General features: G+C 47.3%; 1 protein-coding gene across 1 annotated transcript; it reads left to right on the forward strand.

Moving 5' to 3' along the window:
• The first annotated feature begins 5,758 nt into the window (after window positions 1–5,758).
• On the forward strand, window positions 5,759–7,481 carry LOC123406269 (aspartyl protease AED1-like). Its single transcript, XM_045099754.1, has 2 exons — window positions 5,759–5,948; window positions 6,058–7,481. The coding sequence occupies exons 1-2, from the start codon at window positions 5,787–5,789 to the stop codon at window positions 7,321–7,323; spliced, it is 1,428 nt and encodes a 475-aa protein (XP_044955689.1). The 5' UTR covers window positions 5,759–5,786; the 3' UTR covers window positions 7,324–7,481.
• Window positions 7,482–15,526: the final 8,045 nt, after the last annotated feature.

Genomic DNA, 15,526 nt, shown 5'->3' on the forward strand with positions numbered 1-15,526 from the left:
CTTATGTGAAAAAGTTTCAGTCTGATAAGCTCGAACCCAAAGCGGATAAATGCATCTTCATAGGATATCCAAAACAGTTGGGTACATCTCCTATCTCAGATCCGAAAGCAAAGTGTTTGTTTCTAGAAACGGATCCTTTCTCGAGGAAAGGTTTCTCTCGAAAGAATTGAGTGGGAGGGTAGTAGAACTTGATGAGGTTATTGAACCATCACTTCAACCAGTGTGTAGCAGGGCATAGGAAGTTGTTCCTGTGGCGCCTACACCAATTGAAGTGGAAGCTGATGATGGTGATCATTGAGCTTCGAATCAAGTTACTACAAACCTCGTAGGTCGACAAGGTCGCGTACTGCTACAGAGTAGTATGGTAACCCTGTCTTGGAGGTCATGTTGTTGAGCAACAGTGAACCTACGAGTTATGGAGAAAGCGATGGTGGGCCCAGATTCCGACAAATGGCTGGAAGCCATGAAATCCGGGAGAGGATCCATGTATGAAAACAAAGTGTAGACTTTGAAAGAACTACTTGATGGTCATAAGACTATTGAGTAAAGATGGATCTTTAAAAGAAGACAGACGATGATGGTGATAAGTCACTATTAAGAAAAGCTCGACTTGTCGCAAAGATGTTTTCGACAAGATCAAACAGTTGACTATGATGAGACTTTCTCACTCGTAGCGATGCTAAAGGTCTGTTAGAATTATGTTAGTTGTTGATGCATTATTTATGAAATATTGCACGTAGGATGTCAAAACATTGTTTTCTCAACGGTTTCCTTCAGCAAACATTGTATGTGATACAACGAGAAGGTTTTGTCGATCCTAAAGATACTAGCAAGTATGCAAGCTCCAGTGATCCTTCAATGGACTGGTGCAAGCATCTCGGAGTTGGAATATACACTTTGATGAGATGATCAAAGATTTTGGGTGTGTACAAGGTTTATGAGAAACTTGTATTTCCAAAGAAGTGAGTGGGAGCACTATAGAATTTCTGATAGGTATATGTGGTTGACATATTGTGGATCAGAAGTAATGTAGAATTTATGTAAAGCATACAAGGTTGTTTGAAAGAAGTTTTCAAGGGAGTACCTGGATTACGCTACTTGAACGTTGAGCATCAAAGATCTATGGAGATAGATCGAAAACGCTTAATAGAAGTTTCAACAAGATGCATGCCTTGACAAGTTTTTGAAAGAGTTCAAAATAGATCAGCAAAGAAGGAGTTCTTGGTTGCGTTGTGAGGTGTGAATTTGAGTAAGACTCAAAACCCGACCACGGCAGAATAAAGAGAATAGACGAAGGTCGTCTTCTATGCCTTAGCCGTAGAATCTAAAGTATGCCATGCTGTGTACCGCACCTGATGTGTGCCTTGACTCAAAGTCTGTTGAGGGTACAGAGAGTGATCCATGATTGAATCACTAGCAGCGGTCAAAATTTATCCTTAGTAACTAATAGACTAAGGAATTTTTCTCGATTATGGAGGTGGTTAAAGAGTTCGTCGTAAAGGGTTACGTTGATGCAAGCTTTGACACTAATCCGAATAACTATGAGTAGTGAAACGGATTCGTATAGTAGAGTAGATATTTGGAGCATTTCCGAATAGCACGTAGTAGCAGCATCTATAAGATGACATAAAAATTTGTAAAGAACACACGGATCTGAAAGTTTCAGAACCGTTGACTGAAAACTCTCTCACGAGCAAGACGTGATCAGACCCCAGAATTATATGGGTGTTGGATTCGTTGGAATCACATGGTGATGTGAACTAGATTATTGACTCTAGTGCAAGTGGGAGACTGTTGGAAATATGCCCTAGAGGCAATAATAAATTAGTTATTATTATATTTCTTAGTTCATGATAATCGTTTATTATCCATGCTATAATTGTATTGATTGGAAACACAATACTTGTGTGGATACATAGACAAAACACTGTCCCTAGTAAGCCTCTAGTTGACTAGCTCGTTGATCAAAGATGGTCAAGGTTTCCTGGCCATAGGCAAGTGTTGTCACTTGATAACGGGATCACATCATTAGGAGAATCATGTGATGGACTAGACCCAAACTAATAGACGTAGCATGTTGATCGTGTCATTTTGTTGCTACTGTTTTCTGCGTGTCAAGTATTTGTTCCTATGACCATGAGATCATATAACTCACGGACACCGGAGGAATGCTTTGTGTGTATCAAACGTCGCAACGTAACTGGGTGACTATAAAGATGCTCTACAGGTATCTCCGAAGGTGTTCGTTGAGTTAGTATGGATCGAGACTGGGATTTGTCACTCCGTGTGACGGAGAGGTATCTCGGGGCCCACTCGGTAATACAACATCACACACAAGCCTTGCAAGCAATGTGACTTAGTGTAAGTTGCGGGATCTTGTATTACGGAACGAGTAAAGAGACTTGCCGGTAAACGAGATTGAAATAGGTATGCGGATACTGACGATCGAATCTCGGGCAAGTAACATACCGAAGGACAAAGGGAATGACATACGGGATTATACGAATCCTTGGCACTGAGGTTCAAACGATAAGATCTTCGTAGAATATGTAGGATCCAATATGGGCATCCAGGTCCCGCTATTGGATATTGACCGAGGAGTCTCTCGGGTCATGGCTACATAGTTCTCGAACCCGCAGGGTCTGCACACTTAAGGTTCGACGTTGTTTTATGCGTATTTGAGTTATATGGTTGGTTACCGAATGTTGTTCGGAGTCCCGGATGAGATCACGGACGTCACGAGGGTTTCCGGAATGGTCCGGAAACGAAGATTGATATATAGGATGACCTCATTTGGTTACCGGAAGGTTTTCGTGCATTACCGGAAAAGTTTCGGGCTCATCGGTAGTGTACCGGGAGTGCCGGGAGGGGTGCCGGGGACCATCGGGAGGGGTGTCACGCCCCAAGGGGTCTCATGGGCTATGGGAAGAGATAAACCAGCCCCTAGTGGGCTGGAATGAGTTCCCACTAAGGCCCATAAGGTTTGAGAAGGAAAAAACACAAGGTGGAAAGAGTTTCCAAGTGGGAAGGTGGAATCCTACTCCAAGTAGGATTGGAGTAGGACTCCTCCACCTCCAATTTCGGCCAAACCTTTAGGTTTTGAGGCTGCCTCCTCCCCTCCCTCCCACCTATATATACGGAGGTTTTAGGGCTGATTTGAGACGACTTTCTCACGGCTGCCCGACCACATACCTCCATAAGTTTTCCTCTAGATCGCGTTTCTGCGGAGCTCGGGCGGAGCCCTGCTGAGACAAGATCATCACCAACCTCCGGAGCGCCGTCACGCTGCCGGAGAACTCTTCTACCTCTCCGTCTCTCTTGCTGGATCAAGAAGGCCGAGATCATCGTCGAGCTGTACGTGTGCTGAACGCGGAGGTGCCGTCCGTTCGGTACTAGATCGTGGGACTGATCGCGGGATTGTTCGCGGGGCGGATCGAGGGACGTGAGGACGTTCCACTATATCAACCGCGTTCTCTAACGCTTCTGCTGTACGATCTACAAGGGTACGTAGATCACTCATCCCCTCTCGTAGATGGACATCACCATGATAGGTCTTCGTGCGCGTAGGAAATTTTTTGTTTCCCATGCGACGTTCCCCAACACACCGGGGGGGCAACCCACCCCGGGGAAGCCCATAGGCATTGAGGGTGGCGCACCAGCCCTTAGTGGGCTGGTGGGACAGCCCAAGAGAGCCCTATGCTCCATAGGCAGAAAAATCAAAGAGAAAAGAAAAAAAGAGGAGGTGGGAAAAGGGGGAATGACTCCTCCTTCCAAACCTAGTTGGACTCAGTTTGGAAGGGGAGGGTTTCCCCCTTAGGTTCGGCCGACCCCCTTGGGAGTCCTTGGACCCCAAGGCAAGGCTCCCCCCTCCTCCCCCTATATATACGGAGGTTTTAGGGCTGATTTGACACAACTTTTGCCACGGCAGCCCGACCACATATCTCCACGGTTTTACCTCTAGATCGCGTTTCTGCGGAGCTCGGGCGGAGCCCTGCTGAGACGAGATCATCACGAACCTCCGGAGCGCCGTCACGCTGCCGGAGAACTCTTCTACCTCTCTGTCTCTCTTGCTGGATCAAGAAGGCCGAGATCATCGTCGAGCTGTACGTGTGCTGAACGCGGAGGTGCCGTCCGTTCGGCACTAGATCGTGGGACTGATCGCGGGATAGTTCGCGGGGCGGATCGAGGGACGTGAGGACGTTCCACTACATCAACCGCGTTCACTAACGCTTCTGCTGTACGGTCTATTAGGGTACGCAGATCACACATCCCCTTTCGTAGATGGACATCACCATGATAGGTCTTCGTGCGCGTAGGAAAAATTTTGTTTCCCATGCGACGTTCCCCAACATTTCGGGCGTCCACTTCCGCGCGCGGCAGACTCGAGCGCGCGCGCGAACTCTCCCTTTTCTTCCTCCTTTGCTCCCGCGCGCGCCGGCGCCAGCGCCCGTGCCACCATGGACGCGCACACCGGCGCCCCGCTGACCCCGCTGTACAGCCGCGACCCCCCGCCGCCACCCCCGCCGCAGCCACTGCCGCCGCCGCCGCCGGAGCTTCGCCGACCGTCGGCCTCGCGCGCAGCCTCTTCTTGCCGCCGCGGATGACCACGCCGACGGGTGGCGTCGCGCCGGCGCCGTCCCGTGCCGCCGCCGCACCGTCGGATCGGAAGAGAGGAAAAACATCCGCGAAGAAGAAGACGACGGACGGCTCCGGCAGCTCGAAGCCGAAGATGATGCGCAAAAGGAATATGTCAACCTTGCCCGTGAAGAAGTGTTGATTCAAAAAAGAGCCATGATCCGCACAATGGGTGGCGGTGGCCTTGGCGGCATGGGTGGCGGTGGGCTCGGCGCCATGGGAGGCTTGGGTGGCTTCGGAGCCATGGGAGGCATGGGTGGCTTTGGAGCACCCTCCAACGCTATGGGAGGCATGGGTGGCATGAGTTTTGCTTCTCTCATGGGCGGCATGGGTGCACCTCCGGCCATGGGTGGAATGTCTTTCGATGTGCCTCACACACATACCCATGAAAATGCCGTTGAAGATCTTGCCAAGACAGTCGGAGCTACACGTGATACGGTGCGTGATGAGGTTAGGGAGGAAGATTCATCTTCCAAGACGGAAGAATCGTCTTCGGAAGAAGAGGAAGACGACGAGGAAGATGATTGATGTGTTATATGTCTTCAACTTTGTTGGATGAACTTGTATTTTGAACTTCGTTTACATTTTGAACTTGGTTGGATGAACTTGTGGGCATGACTTTTATTCATCTACTTGTTTGTGTTAAATTTCACATGTTCATTGCATTTTGATGAATGTTTTAAACTATTTTTTGTCCAAATGCCATATATTTGGGCGCTGCTGCAGCGGCGCGCGCTGCTGCAGCGAAGCGCGCGCTGCTGCATTTTGAAGCTACTGCTGGAGCCAGCGCTGCGCGACGCGGCAAACTAGTTTTTTAGGCGCGGCGCGAAGCGCGTCTGTTAAAGATGCTCTAACCCGAGTTAGCCGTACAATTTTGTCCTCCCTCTGCTGCAAGACACGAACGCTAATCCAGATCCACTTACGTATGCACAAACGTTGTGTATACGTACGAGCTTTGGGCTGATCGTATGCGGAAAGATATAAACAAGAGAAACCATGCAGATGATGAGAAAAAACATTTTATATGGCCCTATGTCTCATATCAGTCGTCGCACAGCCTCGACGCCATGGCTATATATATGGCATGTCTCTCTACGAGGTACCATACCCAGCAACACTTGGTACAGGTTACCACCGAGATACCACAAGCAATGGCTTCTCCCATGCCTTCTCTGCTGTTCTGCCTGCTTGTTCTTGCCCCTCATCTCGGTAGCTCCTCCCACACCAGCTTCATCAATGGCGGAAAGCGGACCTTTGTCCGCTCGTCCGATCCGAGTGTCCCGCCGACCTGCTCGCCAACGCCTTCAGGTGAAGTACCGATCGATCGCATTACTACAGCATAAAACGTACGTACATCATTCGATGCAGGCTGACGGATTAACTTGTCGACACATATGCATATCTTTAGGAGGCGGTGGTGAGGTACCGGCGGCAGGACGCCTACCTGTAATGCACCGGTTGAGCCCGTGCTCTCCTTCGGGCGCCGGAGAGGGCCAAAGCATGTTATCTGCCGGCGACGCCTTCGACCGCGACTCCCTCCGCCTGCGCGCTCTCTTCGGCGAGGTAGAGCCGGAGGAGGACTCCAAGGCTGGCGTCGTCACCATCCCCGCGACCGGCGCTCCCCTCGCGGCTCTTCCTGGCGCGGCGGACTACAGCGTCGTCGTCGGCTTCGGCACTCCGGTGCAGAAACTCGCCGTGGGCTTCGACACGGCCACGGTGGGAGCCACGCTGCTCCAGTGCAAGCCGTGCTCCGCCGACGGGGACCCGTGCGACAAGTCCTTCGACCCCTCCCGGTCGCGCTCCCTCGCCCAGATCCCGTGCGCCTCGCGAGACTGTCCCCTGATGGCTTGCTCCCGGCCGAGTAGCTGCGCGGTGGCCCTGAAGAAGAAGGGCGCCGTGCTGATCAACGCCACCGTCGTCACCGACACGCTCACGGTCTCGAGGTCGGTCCATGCCGACGACTTCAGGTTCGCTTGCTTGGAGATGGGCGCCGCGACGACGGAATACAGCTCGTCCGGAGTCCTCGACCTCAGCAGGGAACGCCACTCGCTGGCATCACGGGTCGCCGTGTCTCCGGACACGGTGGCTTTCTCCTACTGCCTGCCGGCGGACCCAGGCTCCCCGGGTTTTCTCTCCCTCGGCGCGACACGGCCGGAGCTGTCCGGCCGCAGCGTGGTTGGCGGCTACGCCACCGTATGGGACAGGGCTTCCCACCCGAACCTCTACTTCCTCCGGCTCGTCGGCGTGAGCGTGGGCGTGCGGCACCTCCACGTCCCGCCCGCCGCGCTCGCCACGGATGCGCTGCTGGAGGTGCACGCCACCTTCAACTACCTCAGCCATCACGCGTACGCGGCTCTCCGGCACGAGTTCAGGGAGCTCATGCGGGAGTACCGCCGGGCGCCGCCGGTGGGGGAGCTCGAGACGTGCTACGACTTCACGGGGCTGCGCTCTTTCTCGGTGCCGATGATCACCCTCAGGTTCCACGGCGGGGCGGACCTCGTCATGGACCACGTGCTCTACTTCAAGGACCCCAGAAACGTCTTCGGCGTGGCGTGCCTCGCGTTCGCGCCGGCGCCGGCGTACGTGCCTGCTGGTGTCGCGGTGGTCGGGTCGATGGCGCAGGCCAACATGGAGGTGGTCTACGATGTGCGTGGAGGCAAGGTTGGCTTCGTCCCAAACGGCTGCTAGCTCGCTCATGGATCATATTCATATCAGCTAGCATGCATGCGTGCATCTTAATTTGGGCATAGCGCATGTTGGTATGGTTTGCTTCAAATCTTCAAATAAGAGTCACGTTTGGTGTGGAAGTGTGGAGCGGAGTCATCTCCAGTTCTCCACACGGACAAATAAGCAGCAGCTGCGTAGCTATATACTGCATTTTTTTAAGATATGTAACCACTGCGCTTGTACTTTTGATGTTATTTTGAACAAGGATATATGTTTTCTTTACACACAGTGCAGATGCTCTTCCCTGATTTATTGATTGTGATTTTTTTTTTTAGGGTTGATTGTAATTTTTGTTAATAGCTTATCTAGCTGACCACTTGGTCTCCCCTGATTTATATTCGGTATGGTATTTATATTTCTATATGAAAATCACTTGTATCTTCACCGGACGCCCTGCTCGCTAACACACTTCGCCCTCGTGCGCATGCGACATGGCTCCACACATATCGCTTTCGGTTTTACTAGAACTCGACCAGTTGAGTTTTAAGTTTAGCCTCGTTCATCATCAAAACCGTTGGATTAAAAGCTCATCCTATTGCAGCGGATGATGTGTCAGGTGGTGTTTCTTTTCAAGGGACTAGACTTTTTTTTAGTCCCAGGGACTAAAGAAAAAAGTCCCTCCAATAGAGTCTTTTTCTAGTCCCTTAAGGAAAAGTCTCTCCTGTTTCTTTATCTAGGGACTAACAGTGACTTTTTAGTCTAGTCCGTGGCTAAAGAAACACCACCTCAGTCCCGTGGAAGCCTGTTTGGTTTTTTGTTTTTGTTTATTATCAAGATGGTAGCCTGTCCTGGCCGGTCACCTTCTTTTTTTGAATAAAAGGGTTCCCCTGCTCCATTTACTAATAATGAAGCAACGAAGTTCAGTTTTACATCCAAATGCAACAACCAGAGTAACATCAATCCCTGGGAAACATCAAGAGCTACCGAAATCCAAAAGCCGAAACAGCAACACGACATATTACGGACGCGACATTGAAACTAAGGTTTTTGCTCCAAACTCAGGCATGCGGAGATATCCACGCGATGCGTAGAAGCTCCCCCCGGAATTTTTCCAGCACTCCCTCCTGAGTGGCGTCGCATAGCACAGCCCATTGCCGGAAAAAACTTCGTAGTTTCACAAGAACTCAATCCAGACCTCTCCAAGACCGACCCTGGAAACAAAATTCATTTCTCAGTCTCCAAATACTCTACAAGGAGGCAACAGCAATCATATTTTAGACTGCCATTTTCTTATGAATCTGCCACAAGGCACATATATCATTAAAATAAGAAATATTGTGTAGTTGAAAAGACTCAGCAAATAGTTTCCAGACACATTTAGCAACCACACACTCAAATAACAGATGTTGTACAGATTCCAATTCACTATAGAATAAACAAGTAGGATCATCAACATTCCTACGCTTGGCTAGGTTGTCTCTAGTTAAGATTTTATTATAAACACTCAACCAAAGGAAAACATGGATATTTTGTGGACAGAGAACTTTCCAAAGTTTATCACCAATGGGCCACTCCCCCAAAATTAATAGTGTTATAAAAGGACTTCACAGAGTGAACCCCATTGGGTTCCAACATCCAAATGGGGGTATCACGGGCCTTAGATAATGTAACACCCTGAATAATCTCCAGCAGTTGTTTCCATTTATCCAGACCCCTGATATCCACACATCTCCTAAATGAGAGTTTAAGATTTACTCCATCCCACACCTGAGAGACAGTGCAGTTTGGTTGGTTATATATGTAGAATAAATCCCAGAACTGTACCTTCGGGGAATATTCCCCAACCCATAAGTCATGCAAGAATTTGATGTTTTTACCGTTACCAATATTCCACTTATAAAAAATCTTAGAAGCATTTAACGCCCAGGTTACGCTCTTCCAAAAAGAAGAACCATTGTCAGCTTTAGCCCAAAATATATTAGAAGATTCAGTGTTATATTTGAAAGAAATAACTTCTTTTCCAGTCTTTTCTTTGGGTATCAATAAACCTCTTCCCCCATGAGGCTAATAGGGCCATATGGAATTCCTTTAGGTTGGGAATCCCCATCCATCCAAAGGATTTCTTCCTGGTAATCAGCCCCCAATTGGCCAAATGATACTTATGTTAGTCTCCCACATTCCCCTAGAAAAAATGGGCCATCTGTGAATTAATAGCATCTATTGCCCATTTGGGGAATTTGATAACCGCCATAAAATAAGCAGGCATACTAACAATGCAGGCACATAGAAGAATCAGTTTACCTCTATAAGTAAGATGTTTACCCAACCAGCCAGAAATGCAACTCATAATCCTATCAATAATTAGTTGAATGTCTTCCCTACGTAGTTTGTCATAGTGCAGAGGCATGCCCAAATACTTAATGGGGAAAGAACCAATCTTGCAACTAAAGATCTGGGCAAATGATTTAGTCATCTCTTCCTCAATATTAATTGTCAGGAGATCACTCTTATGAGAATTGATTTTCATCCCAGATAAATTGTCAAAGCAAGATAGGATCCATTTAAAATTTCTAGCTTTGTCACAAGAATTTGCTAAGAAGAGCAAGGTATCATCAGCATATTGTAGGCTAGTAATCTCCCCTTTAATAACATGAGGCAGAAGCCCTCATATCAAGTTTTGTTGAGAAGCTTTAACTAGCATTTTAGAAAAAATGTATGCGACCAGATTAAAAAGTGTTGGAAATATGCCCTAGAGGCAATAATAAATTAGTTATTATTATATTTCTTAGTTCATGATAATCGTTTATTATCCATGCTATAATTGTATTGATTGGAAACACAATACTTGTGTGGATACATAGACAAAACACTATCCCTGGTAAGCCTCTAGTTGACTAGCTCGTTGATCAAAGATGGTCAAGGTTTCCTGGCCATAGGCAAGTGTTGTCACTTGATAATGGGATCACATCATTAGGAGAATCATGTGATGGACTAGACCCAAACTAATAGACGTAGCATGTTGATCGTGTCATTTTGTTGCTACTGTTTTCTGCGTGTCAAGTATTTATTCCTATGACCATGAGATCATATAACTCACTGACACCGGAGGAATGCTTTGTGTGTATCAAACGTCGCAACGCAACTGGGTGACTATAAAGATGCTCTACAGGTATCTCCGAAGGTGTTCGTTGAGTTAGTATGGATCAAGACTGGGATTTGTCACTCCGTGTGACGGAGAGGTATCTCGGGGCCCACTCGGTAATGCAACATCACACACAAGCCTTGCAAGCAATGTGACTTAGTGTAAGTTGCGGGATCTTATATTACGGAACGAGTAAAGAGATTTGCCGGTAAACGAGATTGAAATAGGTATACGGATACTGACGATCGAATCTCGGGCAAGTAACATACCGAAGGACAAAGGGAATGACATACGGGATTATATGAATCCTTGGCACTGAGGTTCAAACGATAAGATCTTCGTAGAATATGTAGGATCCAATATGGGCATCCAGGTCCCGCTATTGGATATTGACCAAGGAGTCTCTCGGGTCATGTCTACATAGTTCTCGAACCCGCAGGGTCTGCACACTTAAGGTTCGACGTTGTTTTATGCGTATTTGAGTTATATGGTTGGTTACCGAATGTTGTTCGGAGTCCCGGATGAGATCACGGACGTCGCGAGGGTTTCCGGAATGGTCCGGAGACGAAGATTGATATATAGGATGACCTCATTTGATTACCGGAAGGTTTTCGGAGTTACCGGGAATGACGAATGGGTTCCGGGAGTTCACCGGGGGGGCAACCCACCCCGGGGAAGCCCATAGGCCATAAGGGTGGCACACCAGCCCTTAGTGGGCTGGTGGGACAGCCCAAAAGGGCCCTATGCGCCATAGAGATAAAAATCAAAGAGAAAGAAAAAAAAGGGAGGTGGGAAGGAAGGGAAGGACTCCCACCCACCAAACCAAGTCCAACTCGGTTTGGGGGGGAGCCTTCCCCCCTTGGCTCGGCCGACCCCCTTGGGGCTCCTTGAGCCCCAAGGCAAGGTCCCCTCCCTCCCACCTATATATACGGGGGTTTTAGGGCTGATTTGAGATGACTTTCCCACGGCAGCCCGACCACATACCTCCACGGTTTTTCCTCTAGATCGCGTTTCTACGGAGCTCGGGCGGAGCCCTGCTGAGACAAGGTCATCACCAACCTCCGGAGCGCCGTCACGCTGCCGGAGAACTCTTCTACCTCTCCGTCTCTCTATCTGGATCAAGAAGGCCGAGATCATCGTCGAGCTGTACGTGTGCTGAACGCGGAGGTGTCGTCCGTTCGGTACTAGATCGTGGGACTGATCGCGGGATTGTTCGCGGGGCGGATCGAGGGACGTGAGGACGTTCCACTACATCAACCGCGTTCACTAACGCTTCTGCTGTACGATCTACAAGGGTACGTAGATCATTCATCCCCTCTCGTAGATGGACATCACCATGATAGGTCTTCGTGCGCGTAGGAAAAAATTTGTTTCCCATGCGACGTTCCCCAACAGTGGCATCATGAGCTAGGTTCATGCGTAGATGTATTCTCGAGTAGAACACAAAAGTTTTTGTGGGCGGTGATGTGCGTTTTGCTGCCCTCCTTAGTCTTTTCTTGATTCCGCGGTATTGTTGGATTGAAGCGGCTTGGACCGACATTACTCGTACGCTTACGAGAGACTGGTTTCATCGTTACGAGTAACTCCGTTGCTCAAAGATGACTGGCAAGTGTCGGTTTCTCCAACTTTAGTTGAATCTGATTTGACCGAGGAGGTCCTTGGATGAGGTTATAGCAACTCATATATCTCCGTTGTGGTGTTTGCGTAAGTAAGATGCGATCCTACTAGATACCCTTGGTCACCACGTAAAACATGCAACAACAAAATTAGAGGGCGTCTAACTTGTTTTTGCAGGGTATGCTTGTGATGTGATATGGCCAATGATGTGATGTGATATATTGGATGTATGAGATGATCATGTTGTAATAGAAATATCGACTTGCACGTCGATGGTACGGAAACCGGCAGGAGCCATAGGGTTGTCTTTATACTAACGTTTGTGCTTGCAGATGCGTTTACTATTTTGCTAGGATGTAGCTTTAGTAGTAATAGCATGAGTAGCACGACAACCCCGATGGCAACACATTGATGGAGATCATGGCGTGGCGCCGGTGACAAGAAGATCGTGCCAGTGCTTTGGTGATGAAGATCAAGAAGCACGTGATGATGGCCATATCATGTCACTTATGAATTGCATGTGATGTTAATCCTTTTATGCACCTTATTTTGCTTAGAACGACGGTAGCATTATGAGGTGATCTCTCACTAAAATTTCAAGACGAAATTGTGTTCTCCCCGACTGTGCACCGTTGCGACAGTTCGTCGTTTCGAGACACCACGTGATGATCGGGTGTGATAGACTCAACGTTCACATACAACGGGTGCAAAACAGTTGCACACGCAGAACACTCGGGTTAAGCATGACGAGCCTAGCATGTGCAGACATGGCCTCGGAACACATGAGACCGAAAGGTCGAGCATGAATCGTATGGTTGATATGATTAGCATAGAGATGCTTACCACTGAAACTATTCTCGACTCACGTGATGATCGGACTTGAGATAGTGGATTTGGATCATGTACCACTCAAATGACTAGAGAGATGTACTTTTTGAGTGGGAGTTCTTAAGTAATATGATTAATTGAACTAATTGTCATGAACATAGTCTAATGGTCTTTGCGAATTACGATGTAGCTTGCGCTATAGCTCTACTGTTTTTATATGTTCCTAGAGAAAATTTAGTTGAAAATTGATAGTAGCAAACTTTGCAGACTGAGTCTGTAAAACCGAGGATTGTCCTCGTTGCTGCACAGAAGGCTTATGTCCTTAATGCACCACTCGGTGTGCTGCACCTCGAGCGTCGTCTGTGGATGCTGTGAACATCCGACATACACGTTTCTGATGACTACACGATAGTTCAGTGCAAAACACTTAAATGGCTTAGAAGCAAGGCGCCGAAAACGTTTTAAAACGTCACGAAACATAAGTGATGTTCTAAAGAGATGAAATTGTGATTTCATGCTTGTGCCCTTGTTAAGAGGTACGAGACCTCCAACAAGATTCTTTGTCCATAAAGTAAAGGAGAAAAGCTCAATCGTTGAGCATGTGCTCAGATTGTCTGAGTACGATAATCACTTGAATCAAGTGGGAGTTAATCTTCCAGATGAGATAGTGATGGTTCTCCAAAGTCACTGCCACCAAGCTATGAGAGCTTCGTGATGAACTATAACATATCAAGGATAAATACAATGGTCCTTGAGAAATTCGCGATGTTTGACACTGCGAAAGTAGAAATCAAGAAGGAGCGTCAATAGTTGATGGTTTGTAAAACTACTAAGTTTCAAGAAAGGCAAGGGCTAGAAGGGATACTTCGTGAAACGGCAAAACAGTTGCTGCACTAATGAAGAGACCCAAGATTAAACCCAAACCCGAGACTAAGTGCTTCTGTAATGAGGGGAACAGTCACTGAGGCGGAGCAACTCTAGATACTTGGTAGATAAGAAGGCTGGCAAAAGTCGAAAGAAGTGTATTTGATATACATGATGTTGATGTGTACTTTACTAGTACTCCTAGTAGCATGAGGGTATTGGATACTGGTTCGGTTGCTAAGTGATTAGTAGCACGAGATGAAAGCTACGGCATAAACGAAGACTAGCTAAAGGCGAGGTGACGATACGTGTTGGAAGTGTTTCCAAGGTTGATATGATCAAACGTCGCACGCTCCCTCTACCATCGGGATTGGTGTTAAACCTAAATAATTGTTATTTGGTGCTTGCGTTAAGCATGAACATGATTGGATCGTGTTTATTGCAATACGATTATTCATTTAAGGAGAATAATGGTTACTCTATTTTCTTGAATATTCACCTTCAATGGTTTATTGAATCTCGATCGTAGTGTTACACATGTTCATGATATTGGTGCCAAAAGATACGAGTTAATGATGATAGTACCACTTACTTGTGGCACTGCCGCTTGAGTCATGTTAGTATAAATTGCATGAAGAGGCTCCATGCTGATGGATCTTTGTACTCACCTGATTTCGAATCACTAGTGACATGCAAATCATACCACATGAGCAAGGCCTTGTTTTAATTGAGATGAAATAAGATAGTAACTTGTTGGAAGTGATACATTTTGATGTATGCAGTCCAATGGGTGCTGAGGCACGTAGTGGATATCATTATGTTCTTACTTCACTAACGATTTGAGTAGATACAGGAGTATTTACTTAATGAATCACATGTCTGAAATGTTGAAAAGTTCAATTCCGTTTCAGAGTGAAGTTCGTCGTAACAAGAGGATAAACTGTCTACGATATGATCATGGAAATGAATATCTGAGTTACGAGTTTTGGTACGCAGTTAAGACAATGTGGAAATTGTTTCGCAGTTCATGCCACCTGGAACATCACAGTGTGATGATGTGTCTGAACGTCATAGCCACGCACTATTTGGTATGGTGCATACTATGATGTCTCTTATCGAATTACCACTATCGTTTATGGGTTATGCATTGGAGACAACCGCACTCACTTTAAATAGGGCACCGCGTATTTCTGTTGAGATGACACAGTATAGACTGAGGTTTAGAGAAATCTAAACTGTCGTTTCTTGAAAGTTTGGGGCTTCGACACTTATGTGAAAAAGTTTCAGTCTGATAAGCTCGGACCCAAAGCGGATAAATGCATCTTCATAGGATATCCAAAACAGTTGGTTACATCTCCTATCTCAGATCCGAAAGCAAAGTGTTTGTTTCTAGAAGCGGATCCTTTCTCGAGGAAAGGTTTCTCTCGAAAGAATTGAGTGGGAGGGTAGTAGAACTTGATGAGGTTATTGAACCATCACTTCAACCAGTGTGTAGCAGGGCGTAGGAAGTTGTTCCTATGGCGCCTACACCAATTGAAGTGGAAGCTGATGATGGTGATCATTGAGCTTCGAATCAAGTTACTGCAAACCTCGTAGGTCGACAAGGTCGCGTACTGCTACAGAGTAGTACGGTAACCCTGTCTTGGAGGTCATGTTGTTGAGCAATAGTGAACCTGCGAGTTATGGAGAAAGCGATGGTGGGCCCAGATTCCGACGAATGGCTGGAAGCCATGAAATCCGAGAGAGGATCCATGTGTGAAAACAAAGTGTAGA

Source organism: Hordeum vulgare, chromosome 6H, assembly GCF_904849725.1.
Source record: "Hordeum vulgare subsp. vulgare chromosome 6H, MorexV3_pseudomolecules_assembly, whole genome shotgun sequence".
In the NCBI taxonomy this organism is placed as follows: Eukaryota; Viridiplantae; Streptophyta; class Magnoliopsida; order Poales; family Poaceae; genus Hordeum; species Hordeum vulgare.